The sequence below is a fragment of the Nannospalax galili genome, unplaced genomic scaffold (assembly GCF_000622305.1).
Source record: "Nannospalax galili isolate Female #2095 unplaced genomic scaffold, S.galili_v1.0 scaffold136, whole genome shotgun sequence".
Taxonomy (NCBI): domain Eukaryota; kingdom Metazoa; phylum Chordata; class Mammalia; order Rodentia; family Spalacidae; genus Nannospalax; species Nannospalax galili.
This window is the reverse complement of record NW_008340872.1, coordinates 3,016,945-3,034,256: the sequence shown is the minus strand read 5'-3', so window position 1 is coordinate 3,034,256 and position 17,312 is coordinate 3,016,945. Positions and strand designations below refer to the sequence as shown.

Sequence of the window (17,312 nt, the reverse complement as noted above, 5' to 3'; positions counted from 1 at the left end):
TTTTGTTTCTGGTATTAGATTGTAAGCTCCTTTGGAGCAGGGACCAGTTTTTGATTGTAAACTCCTTTGGGGCAGGGGCCATGCCTTCATTTTTTTTTTTTTTTTTTTTTTTTTTTTTTTGTATTTTTCCCAAGACAGTGCCCAGTACAGTGCTCTGCACATAGTAGGTGCTCAATAAATGTTGTTGACTGAGCAGCCAGTGTGTGTTTAAATAATAGCTAGTGTGCTTGCTTCAGCAGCACATATACTAAAAAATTGGAACGAAACAGAGAAAAGATTAGCATGGCCCCTGCGTAAGGATGACATGCAAATTCGTGAAGCATTCCATATTTTTCAAAGATAATAATAAAGAAAAAAATAATAGTAAGCTAAAGTATTAATCTGTAATTGTAAATGTTGATACTTTTATAAGTTGATTTTATGATTCTTTAAAAAATTACATTTTATGTAAACTACAAATTTATTTTTTTTTGTTTTTACTTTAAAGAAATGCAAACAGATTGCACAGAGTAAAGAAGATGATGACATAATAGTGAATAAACCTCATGTTTCGGATGAAGAGGAAGAAGAGCCTCCTTTTTATCATCATCCCTTTAAACTCAGTGAACCCAAGCCCATTTTTTTCAATCTGAATGTGAGTATTAGTGTTTATGAATTGATGAAATGGCACATTTCATGGAACTGTTTAAAATCCACATGGAATTTAGCACAATAAATATGCTAAGTAGTGACAGTTTCCTCTAAACATAGGGTTGGGAATGTAGCTCAGCGGTAGAATGCTTTGCCCAGCATGTGTGGGGCCCTAAGTGCGATTTCTCCACTGCAAAAAATAAAAATAAGTATTTCCTTCAGATTATATTGAAGTTCTTTAAAAACTATTTATGGTATATGTTACGTTGGCTTTTAATTAAGAAACAATTATTTTTTTAGATTGCTGCAGCAAAGCCAACTCCACCAAAAAGCCAGGTAACATTAACAAAAGAATTTCCTGTGTCATCTGGATCTCAGCACCGAAAGAAAGAAGCGGATAGTGTTTATGGAGAGTGGGTTCCTGTCGAGAAAAATGGTGAAGAAAACAAAGATGATGATAATGTTTTCAGCAGCAGTTTGCCCTCAGAGGTAAGTAGTAGGAATATTGCTATTTTTGTTTTTTTTATATCTGAATCTTCCATTTTATTGTTACTTTATATCTGATTTGGATTCTGTTTCACTCTTCTTAGGGCCGGGTTAAACGGCAGGGCCGGGTTAAACGACAGATGAAACAACCCGCAGCTTCTCATTTGACAGTAACTCGATGCAATTCACTTTGTGGAACGAAGCCACAAAGTGAAAAGCATCGAATTGCAGAGAAAAGTGTTATCACATCCCTACCCAACATTGGGCCCTCCATGCACTTGTGGGAAGGTAGCCCAAGGTACAACTACTTAGCTTCCCGTTTTGCTTCAAGGCTCTATAGCTCTAGATTTTGGTGGTAGCAATTTTATTGGGTGGAGGGATTGAGGGAAGAGAAGGCAGATCCTCAGGTTCAACACAAGAACTGGGTTGAAATAAGTCATTGTAGGCTCAATGTGAACATCTTGGGTATATAGCCCATTGCCCTTAAGTGATGGTTTCTTACTATTTCTTTGGGTTTTTAGATAGCCTTTGATTTTTAATAACTTTTTCCTTCCTTGTGCTACCTTAGCCCTTTTGAATTCTTGTGTTTAACCTAATGTTCAGCCTTGGTTCTCCATTCCCTTCTCCTTCCCCTCTTTGCTACTATTAAAAGTTGGAGGAGTGGAATTTACACTTTGACATTACCACAAGGGTGTAGTTGTATCTTGTCAAAATGACGCAGTAACAATGCCAAATGTCAAAACAACCCCATTAAAATGCCGCCTGATTAAATAATGTGCTGCTAAATACAGTGCACATGAGAACAGCAAGACTGTATATATATGTAAATATATATATATCTGTATCTTTGTATGTATCTCTGTATCTGTATCTTTGCTGTATCTTTTAATAAACAGTTTACTTTTATTTAACTTGTTGTGCAAAATCACGCTTGGGGATCTGGGGAGGGTGGAGACTTAACTAGGGGAGGTGGGAGTTTTAAATGATACCATAGACTAGTTGTCGTCACCTCTTGCCTTTGGTTTCCAAAGCCTTGACATTCGTCCAAGGACTGGATTTAGATATCTGATGCCCTTAAGGACTTTTTCTTGCAGTTCTGGGGTATGTAGGTCTAAGAGACCTCTATTCTCATCACTTGAAGTTCCCTACATTGGCCATATCATCATCTTCCAGTAAACACTTTCAATTCTACAAATAAATACTGCTTATAAAATCAGAAAGTAAACAGAACCCAAATCAGAAACTTTTTCATGCAGTACTTTCCCCCCAGAGCTATTCACAGGCGACATTTTCACTGAGTTTTTTTGACCTGCGGCATTTTGAATGGGAACGGTTCTGTATGGTAGAGTTAAACATTACTGGCCAGTGCAACTAACTTATAGCAATGGTCTATATTCACGTGTTCAACAATTGATGCAAATTATACCATCACCAATGAGGAGAAAGGATAGCTAGCTTGCATACTATTTTAACAAAACCAGTAGCGCTCATGTACTAATTCCCAAATCAGGCTACTTGCACATCTCAAAAGAGGGAAAGGTTAACTCATTTGCAGCTAACTTAATCTTCTTGTGGTAGCTGGATATAAAACAGGATGAGAGGGCTGTGCAGATTTACTTAGACAACCTGGTATATATGCTTTCAGTTATTTATTGCATATTAAGCATTTAAACAGAGTTGGAAAGAACATAGTTAAGCAAAAATCTCTTCTCTAGCAAAGACTTAAACATACTGTAGAATTCTAGGAGATTTTCCTAAGAAACAATTAGGACTATTTTAACTTCTGTTGAACAATGGGGAAAGTGCTTGGTAAATGTTGATTATACTTCTTTTACTCAAGAAAGTGTGTTTATTACTTAAAATTTAGGATTCAGCTGTTCTCAGTCTTGACACTGAGATGCTTTGGCTTTGTCTCATCACAGGTGGCAGTTAGGTTTTAATTAAGGTGGAAGGGCATTATAAAGATACCTGGGGGCAATGTTGTCAGAAAATGAAATTTAAAAAGAAAGGTCTACACAGAGTGAAATGAGTAAAGCATATGTCTCTTGGGAAGATTAACACAATGCCAGAACCCTTAAGCTTATATAGAGTATTAGACTCAAAGACTATATAAATTGACTTTAGTTCTGAAGAGAAGAATCCCCAAATTTTAGGGAGGAGATAGGATTGTTTGTTTTCCAATCTGCACTTACGTAGCAATAACATTATAAACACTCAGAAAAGTTCATAATATATAGTGTTCATTCCATTTATTTAGCTACCGTATTTGTAGAATTAGTATCCTATCAACATAGTACTTTGTTGACATTTTCTTGGAGCACTGACTTGATTCTATAGGGCTTCAAATAAAGTTTTTTTTTTTTAAAGAAAAAAAGTTCTAAATGGTCAACCTTTTAAAACCTGGGTGATAGTTTTTACTTTTCATCAGTCTTTCTGTTTTAATAAATAAACGGAGTTTGTGGTTCTTTAGTCTGACCATAAAACATTTTGGCAAAGGTCACAGATTTTATTTTCATAAAGGTCAAATTATCCTCACTGTAATCCCTAAACCAGCCAGTTGTCTTACATAAGTGTGTGGACATGAGTGGACATGATAGACACAGATGATCAGCGTAAATCCATGTTATGGGAAACAACTCATCAGACTGTGTGCCCTTCTGCCATAGCATCGTCTTCCTACCCAGAAACCAACCAGTATCCTCAGTAAGGAGTGACTACAGAACTTTCAACATATTTGTGTGAATTTGATTTATAAACAAAGGAAAAAAAGTTGGAAAATTAAATAAAAAGTAGTCCTCAGGGATATTCATTGTCAAGGTTAGCAATGGCTTATTGGTTAGAAGATTAAAGATACTGTAAACAGTACACTTATAATCACTAATCCAGAGTTTTTGTGTACTTAGTATATACTATCTCAAGCAGTGTGTTAGGTTTGTATTAATGAATCACGTTTACATTGTCCCAGTGAAGCTAAAAGTCCCTTAAAATTAGAAACAGGTTTTATGAAGTTTAGGAAAGCTACCTTGTTGGAGTAAGTTAAAAATTTCAGTTGGAAGTTAAAGCACCCGTTCTAGAATCATGTACTGCTAGCCTGAAATGTGAAGCTTTTTGTTCATTCTTTTATTCCCTAGATGTTTTTAGGGTGTTAATACTGAATTTCTCTGAACTGTTTAATGAGGTTTTTTTCTCTCTAATTCATTTAGGTGATCTCAGTTACACTAATCTTGTATAATAAAAATATTCATAATTCACTTTCAAAAACCGCAGTAACTGAGATGTTCTATATTAGTGTGGCTTTCCTTTTTGAAGTTGTCATTTTGTCATCTATAAACTGGCGCATTTTAATGGTTTTTTTTTTTTTGCTAAGTAATGTAGATGTTTTATAGATAAGATTTCTTTTGTGGTTGTATTGCAAATTTTCTTTTATGCATGTTCTATTTATATAAATACCCAAATTTAACAAAAGCAGAGAGTAAATTCATTTAGAAGGATTTTTTTAAGGTGTTAAAATATATAAAATGTACACTTAATAGTTTATAATTATAGGTCATGAAATGTGATAACCTGATAACAATGGCAGATTTTAGAGGTAGCAGTAATCTGAGATAAAAATTAAAGAAATGGGTTAGTTTTCATTATGAGAATTGTAATTCAGAACACCATGTATAGATTGTATCTTTTAGAACAAGCCCTAGGAAAAGGGAATTAAACATTTCTTCCATGATAAAATGAAGAGTATTACTACATAGTCATTTTATAGATTTTGTACATTTTTATACATTAGGTAGGAAGCTAGTCTATTAGTGGAAATATAGAGTATGTTACCAATTCAGTAAGTATTTTACAAATTTAAAAGTCTCTTAGTTTGTAGAAGGGTTTTTATCATGGAACCTGTCTCATTTTTAATTTTTAAACAATATTAAAGGCTGGTTTAAGATTCTACAATACTTTCTAAAGTCATTGAAAAAGTTTCTTAATCACATTTCCTGAATTTCAAGTACTAGCTATGATATTTTATGTGCTTTTAATTAGGGTATGTAACATTTGGGGATTTTGATTGGCTTTTTATGTATTAGTATATAATCTGATTTACCTTTAAAAGCTGAAAATAGACTTTTGGATTAAACTCTTGAGAATCTTTAAAAGTCCACCCCCATCCCCCCTTTTTTTAGTCTCTGCTAGAGGTCCAACCAAGCAAGAGCCTTCCAAATGCTAGGCAAGCACTTTACTGCTGAACAACATGCATAGCCAAAGAAAATCTAGATTTGTGCTATTTTGAATATAGTTTTCACACTAATAACATGAAATGAAGTTGGTACTTGGAAGTAAATTTTGATATGAACTTGCAGCTTTATTTATTTGGTAAGCCTGTTGAATAAATGCAGTTGTATTACATCAAGAAAAAAATGGTTGCATTCATTTAAATTTCAAAGTTGCTATATTAAAAATTCTTTCTACAGTGACATGTAAATTTGATATGAAATAATACTGAGACAGGAAGTTTCATCTTAGTGCTAAAAGAGGGTTTTTAGGTTATTTCTCAGTAAAGTTTAAGAAAAAATGGAAATTAAATATCTATAAAGGATAAAGTCTTTAGATAGGTAAATTCTTTTGTGTTCCATTTGAAAAGAACTAGTTTTTGGAGCCACATTACATTTTTATGACTTATAGCTGGGAATTGAGGTTTTATTTGGACTGAGTACACACATTTTTCCCATGGCTTTCAGAGTTTTTTAGCCTTTCCAGAATAAACAACTTATGCCTAAGCACCCTAGCACTTAGGTTTGATAGATGGCTGAGAAAACCAGAGCACATCTACGGAGGTTAATGAGACACTTTGTCTCACTTGCTAGGCCTTCATAAATAATCTGGATAATTGCACTTGACAGTTTAGGTGACATCCAAGGTAAGCACAGGAGACAAATTTTGGCCTGAAATACTTGTATCCACACTGAAGGTCCCAGGAATCACCCAGAGCAGATTTGTGTCCTAGGAATTAAATCAACTTACAGTAGAAGCTAAAGGTGAACATAGTCTGACTTTGTCTTGTAGGCTTCAGAAATATTCAGTGTGCATAATTTAATAAGTTAACTAAGCAAATAAGATCTTTTAATAGTAAACAGTTGTAATCACACATTCAGTTTGTTTCATTTTATGAAGGTATGTAAGAATTTATACTTTGTGGAAGAAACAAAAAATTGATTTATCCAAGGATTATCAGGTGATTTCAGCAAGGTAACTTATTAATTTGTAAGGGAATTCAGAGTTCTGAAAAGGATACTTAGTCCTTATGCATAAAATATTAATCTCAGTCATTCAGCTTTCTCTATCTTTAAAAGAATTAATAGCTGTTAACTATTTTATGACTTCCTTATATTTGTTATGTCCATGTAATATCTGATGATTCTTTGTCAGAACAGTAAATCCTTATCAGATACATTTTCCAAAAACTTATTTTCTTATGTGAAATGGCCAGAAATTATTAATAGGTTATATGATACTGAAAGAAAAAAAATTAATGAATTGATAGAATTCAATTTGTGTTAATTATAAACAAAACTCAAATGCTTCACAAGTTTTTTTCTTCTGTGAATAAACCTTTTAACCTGACAAATTTCTGAAAATTTGTTCCAATAATGCTTAAAACATTAAAATTATTTCTCCTTATCGCAAAGATGTTTTGTTTTTATTAAGAATTCTTTGGTGTTGCTGGGTGCAGTGGTGCACACCTTTACTCCCAGGACTTAGAGAGGGAGAGCCAGATGGATCTCTGTGAGTTCAAGAACAGCCTGGTCTACACAGTGAGTTCAGGCCAGCTGGGGCTACTGGCAGACCCTGTCTCAAAAAGACCACCCCCCCCCAGAAAAAAAAGAATTCTTTGGTGTTAATGATCAAACCCATAGCTTCAAACATGTTGTAAAGAAGCTTTACCACTGAACTAAACTTTAAGCTTCTTAGCATTAGAGATTTTTGCTTGTGTTTTTGAGATATAGAGACTCACTATGTAGCCCCAACTGGCCTGGAACTTGCTAAGTAGACCGTCCCAGGCTTGGTTTCTGCCTCCCCAGTGCTGATATTAAAGGTGTGTGCTACAATGCCTGGCTTAGAGTAAGGTTTTAAAGATAGACTATTACATTATTTTAAAAAATCAGTGTTACTATAGATTATTGTAATAAATGTATAACATATGAGTATATTCTTTGAAGATAATGGGTTCTTCAGACTAAAATATATCCATGCACAACTGCAGTAAAGTTGAGATGCTGACCTGTTAAGGAGCCACACTGACAACATAATATCTTTCTGCTTGCTTATCCAGTTTGTTTGCTACTTCTGGAAGTTACATTAATAATTAAATTGAACAAAATGAAAACTTGCAAAGATTGTAGCATGACAGTAAAAAATTACCATTTTACCTTAAGTGGCTTGGAAAGCTAAGTTCATAATACAATGCAATGGTTATAGTTTGATACTGTAGAAAAAACCCACTGAAATCAGTCAGAATTTGGGTTGAGTTCTGCTGCCTCTGAATACTTTATAGCTAACTTACCTTAGTGTTGCTTACTTTTGAAGAGTACTTCTTTGCCTTTTTGAATCTTCTTACTTTCCAAGGTTATTAATATACACAACCTTTTTTGGGGACATGTACCAACTAAAGGTAGTAGCACTTGAGAATTTAGGAGACTATGGTAATTTGAGATAATTATCTATGTTTTCTTTCTTAGCCTGTGGACATCTCTACAGCAATGAGTGAACGGGCACTTGCTCAGAAGAGACTCAGTGAGAATGCATTTGACCTTGAAGCCATGAGTATGTTAAATCGAGCTCAAGAAAGGGTATGTAGCTGGTTTTAATGGCTAAATGGGAATTTCACTAATTCATTGGTTGAATTATTAAAACGTATGTGATAAACCATTTATCATTTTTGGGTGTGTTAGGGATTGAATTAATACTCACACATATGCTAGGCAAGCACTGTACCACTGAGCTATATCCCTAGCCCAAAATCATTTATTTTTAAAAAAAATTAAAAAAAAATTAACATACCAAAAAATGGGTTTCATTGTAATTTTTTATACATAAAAGTGACTTTAGACCTAACCAATGTTTATCATATACTATGTGACAGGAACTATTCTTGAGAGAACAAAATAGAAAATACACTTCCCTCAGAGTTTACAATCTGATGTATAAACAGGCTATGCACCCACAACAAGTCTATGAGGTGTTAGCTATTACTATTGGGTCCCATGTTTCAGCTCAGCAAACTTCAGTAAAGAGTAGTTAGTTAAGTGATAGCCAAGAACATACAACTACTAAGTAGGAGAATTGGCATTCAAACCAAACCATATGAATAGAGTTTGTGCATTTAATAGTGGACAGCTAGCTGTTCTAGTTGTATTTTACCTTTCTATGTTAAATCTATTAGAAACAGTAAATTCAGGTAGGAAGTAACATTGCTGGCAATACCAAGTATACACTAGAGACTATGAATGACAGCTATTTCTATACCACAATAAATTTTTAAAATATTTTATGTGTATGAGTATATTGCCTGTATGTGTGTAAGTGTACCATGTGGTGTAATGCCCTTGGACTTCAGAAGAAAGTGTCAAATCCCTTGGAACTGTTAGCTGCCACATGGGTGCTGGGAATTGAACCTGGGTCTTCTGCAGGAGCAGTCAGTGCTCTTAACTGCTGAGCCATCTCTCCAGCCCCCACAAGAAATACTGGTGATTGATATAGTCTACTTTTTAAAGAAAAATGTTAGCTGGGTGTGGTGGCACACGCCTTTAATTTCAGCACGGCAGAGATAGGTGGATCTCCAAGGCCAGCTGGTCTAGCTACATAAGTTTTAGGCCAGCTGTGGCTACAGGAAAAACTCTCTCAAAAAGCCTCCCCCTCAAAAAACCCCAAAAACCACTTTTTTGTTTCTTGACTGATTTCTTGTATCAGTCTTACTGTGTATATTATCCCAAAGGAATTAGTCAAAGATCTAGGTGGTCACAGCATTTATTAAGATGCATTTGTATGAGATACGTCAAATAGCAAATGCAGAGATTCTTTTGCCCCATGAACTTGTCTACGTTTTTCATGTATCTGTGTGGTATTTTAAAGAATGAGTATTATACCTATATTTTTTTAGTTGGAGATATACCTCATACTTTCTTTTGAATTAAAGGAATTCACTGAATGTTGTAGAAATGCTTATTTGGAAGACTTAGGATACCACTGAATCTAAAATATTTAGTTACTTGGCCTTTTTAGGAAACAAATTGTCTTTAGTGAACTAAATGCTGCACTGTTTAGCAGATCAATAATTTTACTTAATCAAGATGGCTTTTTTCTTCAGATTGATGCCTGGGCTCAGTTGAATTCTATTCCTGGCCAATTCACAGGAAGTACAGGAGTACAAGTTTTGACACAGGAACAGCTGGCTAATACTGGTGCCCAAGCCTGGATTAAAAAGGTACACAATTATACACATACAAACTGTCAAAAAATACAAAGTTAAGGGTTTTTGGATAGTCTTTCATTTAAAATGTACAAAGAGGCACGTGACACTAACCAAAGTTCCTGAGTAAATTTGCTGTGTATATGCTCCAGGATGGACACTGAAGATGGACCGAAATCGTGAAACAATGCCAAATGTATAAATATGGCTCAAGAGCCACTCACTTTATATCCTAAGGTTGTTCTTTTTCTTATTTCTTGCTGCTGTTTTTGGTGGGGGTGGTTTTACTTAACTGTTTTGAATGCTAACTGTATTAGGTGCTGTTTGTTCAGAATATTCCACAGTTCCTGCTGGACTACTAACCTAATCATTTCAGAGCAGTGGTTCTCAAATTTTTCATCACGGGATACTTTATTACAGGTTTAGTTTTGGTGGATCACTATCCCCAAGAGCCCTTTTCCTAATATTCCATTCCTCCATTCCTCTATCCTTGTCCTATCATTAGTGCCTGCACCCTTTTAAAATAAGAGAACCCTTTGCTACTTCACTACCCTTTGTGACTTCCAGCCCCAGGTCCCTATATGGTGGTCACCTGTTGGATATAATGCAAGCGGTTGGGAGGCCTTAGTATTAGCACTGCATGTGGTAAACTTGCCATGGGACTGAATGGCTGGGGGAGGTTGGCTGGAGTGTGGGGTGGGCATTTGTGAAGGGTGGTAAGAGGGTGGGATGGAGATAACTTACCTGTGGACCACCATGTAGGTCCTGGTGGCCTCTGGTGATCCACAGGCTCAGTTTGAGAACCACTGACTTCATGAAAAAACAGGACATATAAGACCCTAAACTCAAGGGAGAGGACGGACATCTCGTGCTGTGAAGATGTAGGTGCTCCTGGTCTCAGATTCCTGCAGTGAGATGTGTCAACTCCACCTACGACTACCTCATTGTTGGGGGAGTCTTAGGTGGCTAAAAAAGGGCTTTCTGAAGAAACGCTGTGTGGTGAAGGTCTGTGGTTGGCTGGATGGGTGATGGGAAATTTGTTTCAGGAGTACTGGCACCATAGCAGTGCTGAAACTGGGAGGCTGCATAGTCTGTTGGATTGGGAATGTTTCTTTATCCTGCTGTACTCCTGACTCCTTGTGTGATCATGGGCAAGTAATTTTTTGGAGTTTCCTCCAAGTGTTGAGTGGAGGGAGACAAGTTCTTATTACTGCCTTAGAGAGTGGTAATCAGTGATGTGATGGGGACCTATATAGAATTGGAACGTGTACCATTTGATGAGCTGAATTTGCTCTGGACATTTTAATACCTTAACAGTTTTGATAACATTACCTGTGATTGTCTTAGTAACAAATTAACATAAGATATTGCACAGCCTCATTGTGCCTTTTTAAAAAAAGAATTGTTTGCACTAATATGTACTAGGGACTAGTTTTGGGATAAGAGGATAATTAGCAAAAGTATTTTTAAATTTGATTAACTTTATATTTTATATACTAATACTTCATAGTTAAAAGTGGCTTTCACCTTAGTGAAAGAATTTCGTGTTTGCTTTTCTTTTGGTATTGTATATTAAAATCAGAGCCTTGCTTATGGACTAAGCATGTGTTCTACCACTGAGCTACACCTTCAGCCTTGTTTGACTGATACTGTATCCAGTCTTGAAGCTAAATGTTTAATATTTCAGGTTAGACACAGTTTTAAGTGTTTATGTGCGCTATAAAAGTTAATGTAAATTGCTAGATAAAACCTTGGAAGTGTTTCCACTTCCAAGTAAAATTTTGGACTTCACATGCTGCCATATGTTTATGTGTGTCATATAAACATATAATTTTTACAAACTGAATCTTTACTGATTCAGTTGGCTCCCTATAAACTTTCACCTAAATACAGTTTCAGTATTGTTGATCTAAGTAGTCAATGCTTAGTAGAACCTTTTAAAAATGCTTTGCATTTTCTGTTGAATATCTTTTTGAAAGCAAATTATTTTGATAAATTATCAGACCAAGCTTTAAATTGTAGAAAAAAGCAACACTCTTAGGACAGCGTTCATGTGTAAAGAATACTGAATATCTGCTTAATATCAATGAGGGGAGAATTATTTTATTAAAATAGGCCAGAACACTTATAATAAATCATTAGGCAACTGCAAATTTCATAGGTATCATCAATACTGTCTGCACCTTCTAAATGTGTAAGAAATGTTGAAATGATCATTTGGTTTGTCTTGGCCTTCATGTAGCCAAACCACTGTTACTACGTATTAAAAACCAGAGGATGCCAGCCAGCACTTTGTGTTCTTTAGTTTGCTGTAAGATATTTTCAGATTAAGAGGAATATTTTATTAATATTCTCATTTGTGAGTAAAACATGTCAAAAAACTGACTTAATGATTTGGAGGTGAATTTACAAAAATCGTTATTGTGGTCTCATTGAATGAATCAGATTTTGTATGAACTGTATACACACTGAGTAAAGAAATAGGTAAATGTATTAGAGAAAATGTATTAGAGAACAGAAGCAGAATTGGAAAACTGGGTTATTTTGGGATTTATATTGTACTCTGTCTGTACAGTTGCCCTTTTTTTTAGGAGTGTTTCCTGGAAAAGAGGGGCAGATGAACCTGGAAGTAAGTAAAAGTCATTCTAGGTGTGTAGCATCAAGGCAGGTGATATCCAAGTATCAGCTAACTTTTCTCTTTATACATCTACAATGCATGGCCTGCACCAAATAAGGAACTGAACCAGGGGTATGTTTTTACCTCCACAGCTGCCTCCTTCCATCAGAGCACCTTGTTGAACTTAATGTCTAATCACATGTCATTGGCATGTTTTTCTCCTCAGCATTTAATTTCAAGGCTGGGGGAAAACTATATATTTTACTATGGTGTGAAAATAACTTTTAATCTTAGTATTACTGATATAGGAAATAATAATAATGCACACTTGTTTGCTGAACTACCAAAATGTGACTCCTGTTGATACATGAATGACTTGGCGTATATTTGACAGAGAATATTAACCTAAAATGTAGTAACAATGGGAAATGATTTGGATGTGCTTTAATTGAAAGAACCTCCCCCATGCACGCACACACACACACACACACACACACACACACACACACACACAGAGAGAGAGAGACAGACAGACAGACCAGCCACATAAACAGTAGAATTCAGTTCTGTTAGATGTGCATGGATGCCTTTTAAAAAGAGGCACTGGACATTTCTTAATGTGAGGATCACTGGCTGTGGATCATGCTGATGTACATAGTTGTGCAGCATAGGACATTAAGTGGTTTGCTGCTTTGATGGAAATTATGGTTCAGTGGGTTGGATACAAGAGAGATGATTGTTCACAGAATAACCTGTGAACTTTCACCCCTCTGTATGGAAACTTGTTTCAGGGCCAAATCCTTGTAGCTGTCTTCTTGCCCCGGTCAGTGCCAGCCGTACTATTCACAACACTGCTGCTACCGAGGCCTAGGTATGTAAACATTTAAGGAGTTTTTTAAAAGTCTTTTAACATCAAGCTAGGTTTTAAAAGAATTCAAATTCATTTTGGTATACTTATAGGGTATCTTCAATTTATTATTACATGTAAATTTATTTTAAAGATACTTTGTTTCATAGGGGTTTTCTAAGTAAAAATACTAATACTTGCTTTATAATAGAAGGGGGAGAAAACTGGATGACAACTGTATGCTTCTTCAATGTCCAAACTATTTAAAATGATATCTTGGCTTTATTCTTAAACTGGGTACTTCTGAGACAAAATTATTGACTGTTTTAACATTGCCTTCTTTTTATTTTGCAAGCTAAGAAGAGATACCAGTGAACCTAAATAGTGGACGAAAAACAGGAGTGCTCTTTTTTTTGTTGTTGTTGCTGTTTTTTTGGTTTTGTTTTTTGGAGGGGGCATGAGGGGCTACTGTTAAAACTGCCATTTGAGTTTCAAAGTGTTGGTAATGTGAATATAATTAGAACATATGCTATATATATATTGAGTATAGAAGCATTTAAATTTAATCTATACCAGAAGTAGAAGTAAAATAAGATTTCTGTTTCTAAGAAGTTACCAGTAACTCTGTAGTCAAGTTCTAATTGTAAAATTGGGGACATTTTACCTTTTTTTCTTTGGATAGGATCAGTTCTTAAGAGCAGCCCCAGTGACAGGAGGAATGGGAGCCGTTTTGATGAGAAAAATGGGCTGGAGAGAAGGAGAAGGATTAGGAAAAAATAAAGAAGGAAATAAGGAACCCATCCTAGTTGATTTTAAGACAGACCGAAAAGGTGAGTTTTCGAAAATTACGCATGCCTCTTTTAATATTTTGAATTTTGCTCTTTTTTTATATTTTTTTGGTCCTAGTGATATTGAACTGGAGATACTTTTTAAAAAAATATTTTTATTATTTTTATGTGTTTGCATGTATTGCCTGAATGTAGGTAAGTGCACCTGTGTCGTGCAATGCCGGTGGAGGACAGAAAAGACTGTCCGATCCCCTGGAACTGGAATGATGGACAGTTGTTAGCTGCCATGTGGGTGCTGGGATTTGAACCTGGGTCTTCTGTAAGAACAGTCAGTGTTTTTAACTGCTGCGGTCTCTCCAGCCCCTGGAGATACTTCTTACATAATATACAACTCTTTGCCAGAGAAACTCTTTAAAAAATTATTTTCATTTTATATGTATGGGTGTTTGTCTTCATGTATGTATATGTACCATGTACATGCTTGGTGCCCTCAGAGGTAGGAAGAAGGCATCTGAACTAGAAGTGGAGCTACAGGTATTTGTGAGCTACCATGTGGGTGCTGGGAACCTAACTCGGGTTCTTTGTAAGAATGGTAAGTGCTCTTAACCTAACCACGGAGTCGCCTCTCCAGCTTCCCCAAAGAAACTTAGTGGCAACTTATATCATGCTAGCTGCCAAATATTGTCAAAATATGCACGTAACTTTGAATTTAACTTTCATTTTTAGAAAGTGGAATTCCCATTTTTACTTACTTTTAATGTAGAACATAGAACCATATATAGTGTTCCCTCTCAATCCCCCGTTTTTTATTACTTTTATGTATTGTGTGTGGTACATGCTTGTGCATCTGTGGAGGTCAGAGGACAACTCTTGGGATTGGTTCTCCCCTTCCATCATGTGGATCTCATATATTGAACTGAGGTTCCCATGCTTGGCAACAAATGCCTTTACCTGCTGAGCCTCCTTGCCAGCCCATTATTGGGTTGTCATTTGAGTCAAGGTTTTACTGTGTAGCCTTGCATGGCCTTGAACTTGCAGTGATTTTCCTGCCCCTGCCTGCAGAGTGCAGGAATTACACCACCATGCTTCATTCATATATTTTTTGTTTTGTTTTCTTTTTTTTCCCCTTTTTTTGGTCTTTTTGAGTGGTCTCCCAGTAGCCCCAGCTGGCCTGGAACTCACTATATAGAACGGGCTGGCCTTGAACTTACAGAGATCCGCCTGCCTCTGTCTCCTGGAGTGCTGGGACTAAAGGTGTGTGCTGCCAGGCCCAGCACTTTTTTTTCCTGAGATGTGATTTTTCGTATCTTTTTTATTTTGTGTGAATGTATTGCCTGAATGTATATAAGTGTACCTGTTTTATGAAGTGCCCGAGGAGGTCAGAAGAGGGTATTGGATCCTCTGGAACTGGATGGTTGCAAGCCATCATATGGTTGCTGGGAATTGAACCTGGGTCCTCTGCAAGGGCAGCCAGTGCTTTTAACCATTGAGCCATCTCTCTAGGCCCCTATGATAAGATTTTTATTTGGTCTTTTGGAGACAGCATCTCTCTGTAGCACCAGCTGGCAGAATTCACTATGTAGTCCAGTCTGGCCTTGAACTCAAGAGATCCACAGGCCTCTCTGGCTGGGATTAAAGGCATGTGCAACCATGTCCCACCTAATGATACGATTTTTAAAAGACTATACCGAATTAAATTATTTAAGGCCATTTCTCCAGCCCCTAGAGCCTTAAACTCTTTTTGCTTGTCCTTTTCAATCTCAGTATTGTATTGTGGGTGGATAATCATGGATTAACTGCTGTCAGTATTATTTTTAGTATTACCTTATTGCTGTTTCCTATTCAAAAACCAGGGGGTACGGAAGGTTTGTTTAGCCTGCATATAGTTCCTAGGTATTAAATATATACATATTAATTTAAGTAACAGACAGTTGGCAACTTTGACTTTTCAATTTTTTCTGTTGGAATAATCACAAGATTCTGGTAGCTTGTTTTATTTGTTTAGGTTGTATTTATTTAAAGATATGGTAGCATGCAGAACAGGTGGCTGGTCTAACGCCTGATCCTTCTGCCATAGACTTCCCAAGTGCTTTAATTATAGGTATGTGCACCACCACACCAGGCACTCAATTAAACTGTTTTAATGGACTTTGAAAACAGATTAGCTGTGCATCAGATATGTATCTCATAATTCTAAGAAGCCAACTCATTGCATTTGTGGAATATAACTTAGGTGTGCGTTCTCAGAGAATGGTACATCCCAGAACAAGTGTGAGGAAGGTTTATATACTGAAATGTTCCTAACAGTGGAATGTTTGAAAAGTTTGCTGTTAAAGAGACATGGAATGTGGGGAAAGCACCGTTTTGTGGTTTAAAATATTACTAATTTCTTAGTAAACATACAGGGAAGAGGGTTGTGCAAAGAATTTATAATTATCTCTTGAGAACTTAAGGGAACATTGCTGTGATAAAATGGTTCATTTATCCTCGGAGACTTCACTTTCTACTTTGTGTGAGTAGCTTAAAATTCTAGCTTTTTTGGTGAACATTAAACTCTTAACTTTGTATCATATTTTAAAAGATGATAAATATGTGAAATTACTTGCAGTTAATACTCACTACTTAAACCATTTCAAAGAAACAGACCTGGTGATGTTGATAATTATATGGCACTTCTGTTTGTATTCATGTATTAGTTTTTTTGTATGGTTCCTGTGTACATGCATAGAGTTCAGAGGTCAACCTCTTGTCAGTCCTCAGGCACCATATCCCTTGTTTTAGGCTGGCTGGCCAGGAAGCCTCAAGAATCCACTTGTCTTATCTCCCTTGTTGCCAGGATTACAAGCATGTGCCACCACACCTGGATTTTTAAAGTGGGTTCTGGGATTGAATTTAGGCTCAGGTCCTCATGTTTGCATTACAAACACTTCATGACTAAGCTATCTCCCTAGCCCCTTAAAAGAATATGCGTGCAATAATTCTTAGAATCAGTGTGTATGAAAGGTATCAACTTTAATACTTAAGTAGCAAAACAGATACAGAATTGAGTTTTGAAATGAATCTGTTTTATTTGAAGACATAATTTAAGTTTCAGGATTCTATAGTGGAAGGTATTTTTTCAAGGACATTAAGTAAAATTGATTACTAATAAATTTATTATTTTTTTAAAGGTCTTGTTGCAGTAGGAGAGCGAGCACAAAAGAGGTCTGGGAACTTCTCTGCTGCAATGAAAGACTTGTCAGGTGAGAGCGAACACACTATTCAATTTCCTTTTGTCTTACCTGTACCTTGAATTTATAATTAAATGCAAAGTTGGTACAGGTATTTAATAACTCTTTTTTTTTTCCTTACAGGCAAACATCCTGTGTCTGCCCTGATGGAAATCTGTAATAAGAGAAGGTGGCAACCACCTGAATTTCTCTTGGTCCATGATAGTGGCCCTGATCATCGCAAACATTTTCTTTTTAGGGTAAATATGAACTTCTGTAT

At 36.0% G+C, this 17,312-nt stretch overlaps 1 protein-coding gene and 1 non-coding gene across 8 annotated transcripts in view; both read left to right on the top strand.

Moving 5' to 3' along the window:
- Son (SON DNA binding protein) overlaps positions 1 to 17,312 on the top strand; it is a 37,617-nt gene that overhangs the window by 18,175 nt on the left and 2,130 nt on the right. For 3 of the 7 annotated variants that reach the window (XM_008835951.2, XM_008835952.2, XM_008835954.2), the window contains 7 exons: positions 488 to 634; positions 931 to 1,119; positions 7,842 to 7,952; positions 9,470 to 9,586; positions 13,718 to 13,865; positions 16,994 to 17,065; positions 17,177 to 17,292. In XM_008835951.2, the coding sequence (XP_008834173.1) occupies positions 488 to 634; positions 931 to 1,119; positions 7,842 to 7,952; positions 9,470 to 9,586; positions 13,718 to 13,865; positions 16,994 to 17,065; positions 17,177 to 17,292 (900 nt within the window). The other 4 variants (XR_003849974.1, XM_029564886.1, XM_029564887.1 and 1 more) reach the window with 4 other exon arrangements.
- Positions 224 to 334, top strand: LOC115070881. The gene has a single exon (XR_003849985.1). It is a non-coding gene; the product is annotated as a U6 spliceosomal RNA (small nuclear RNA).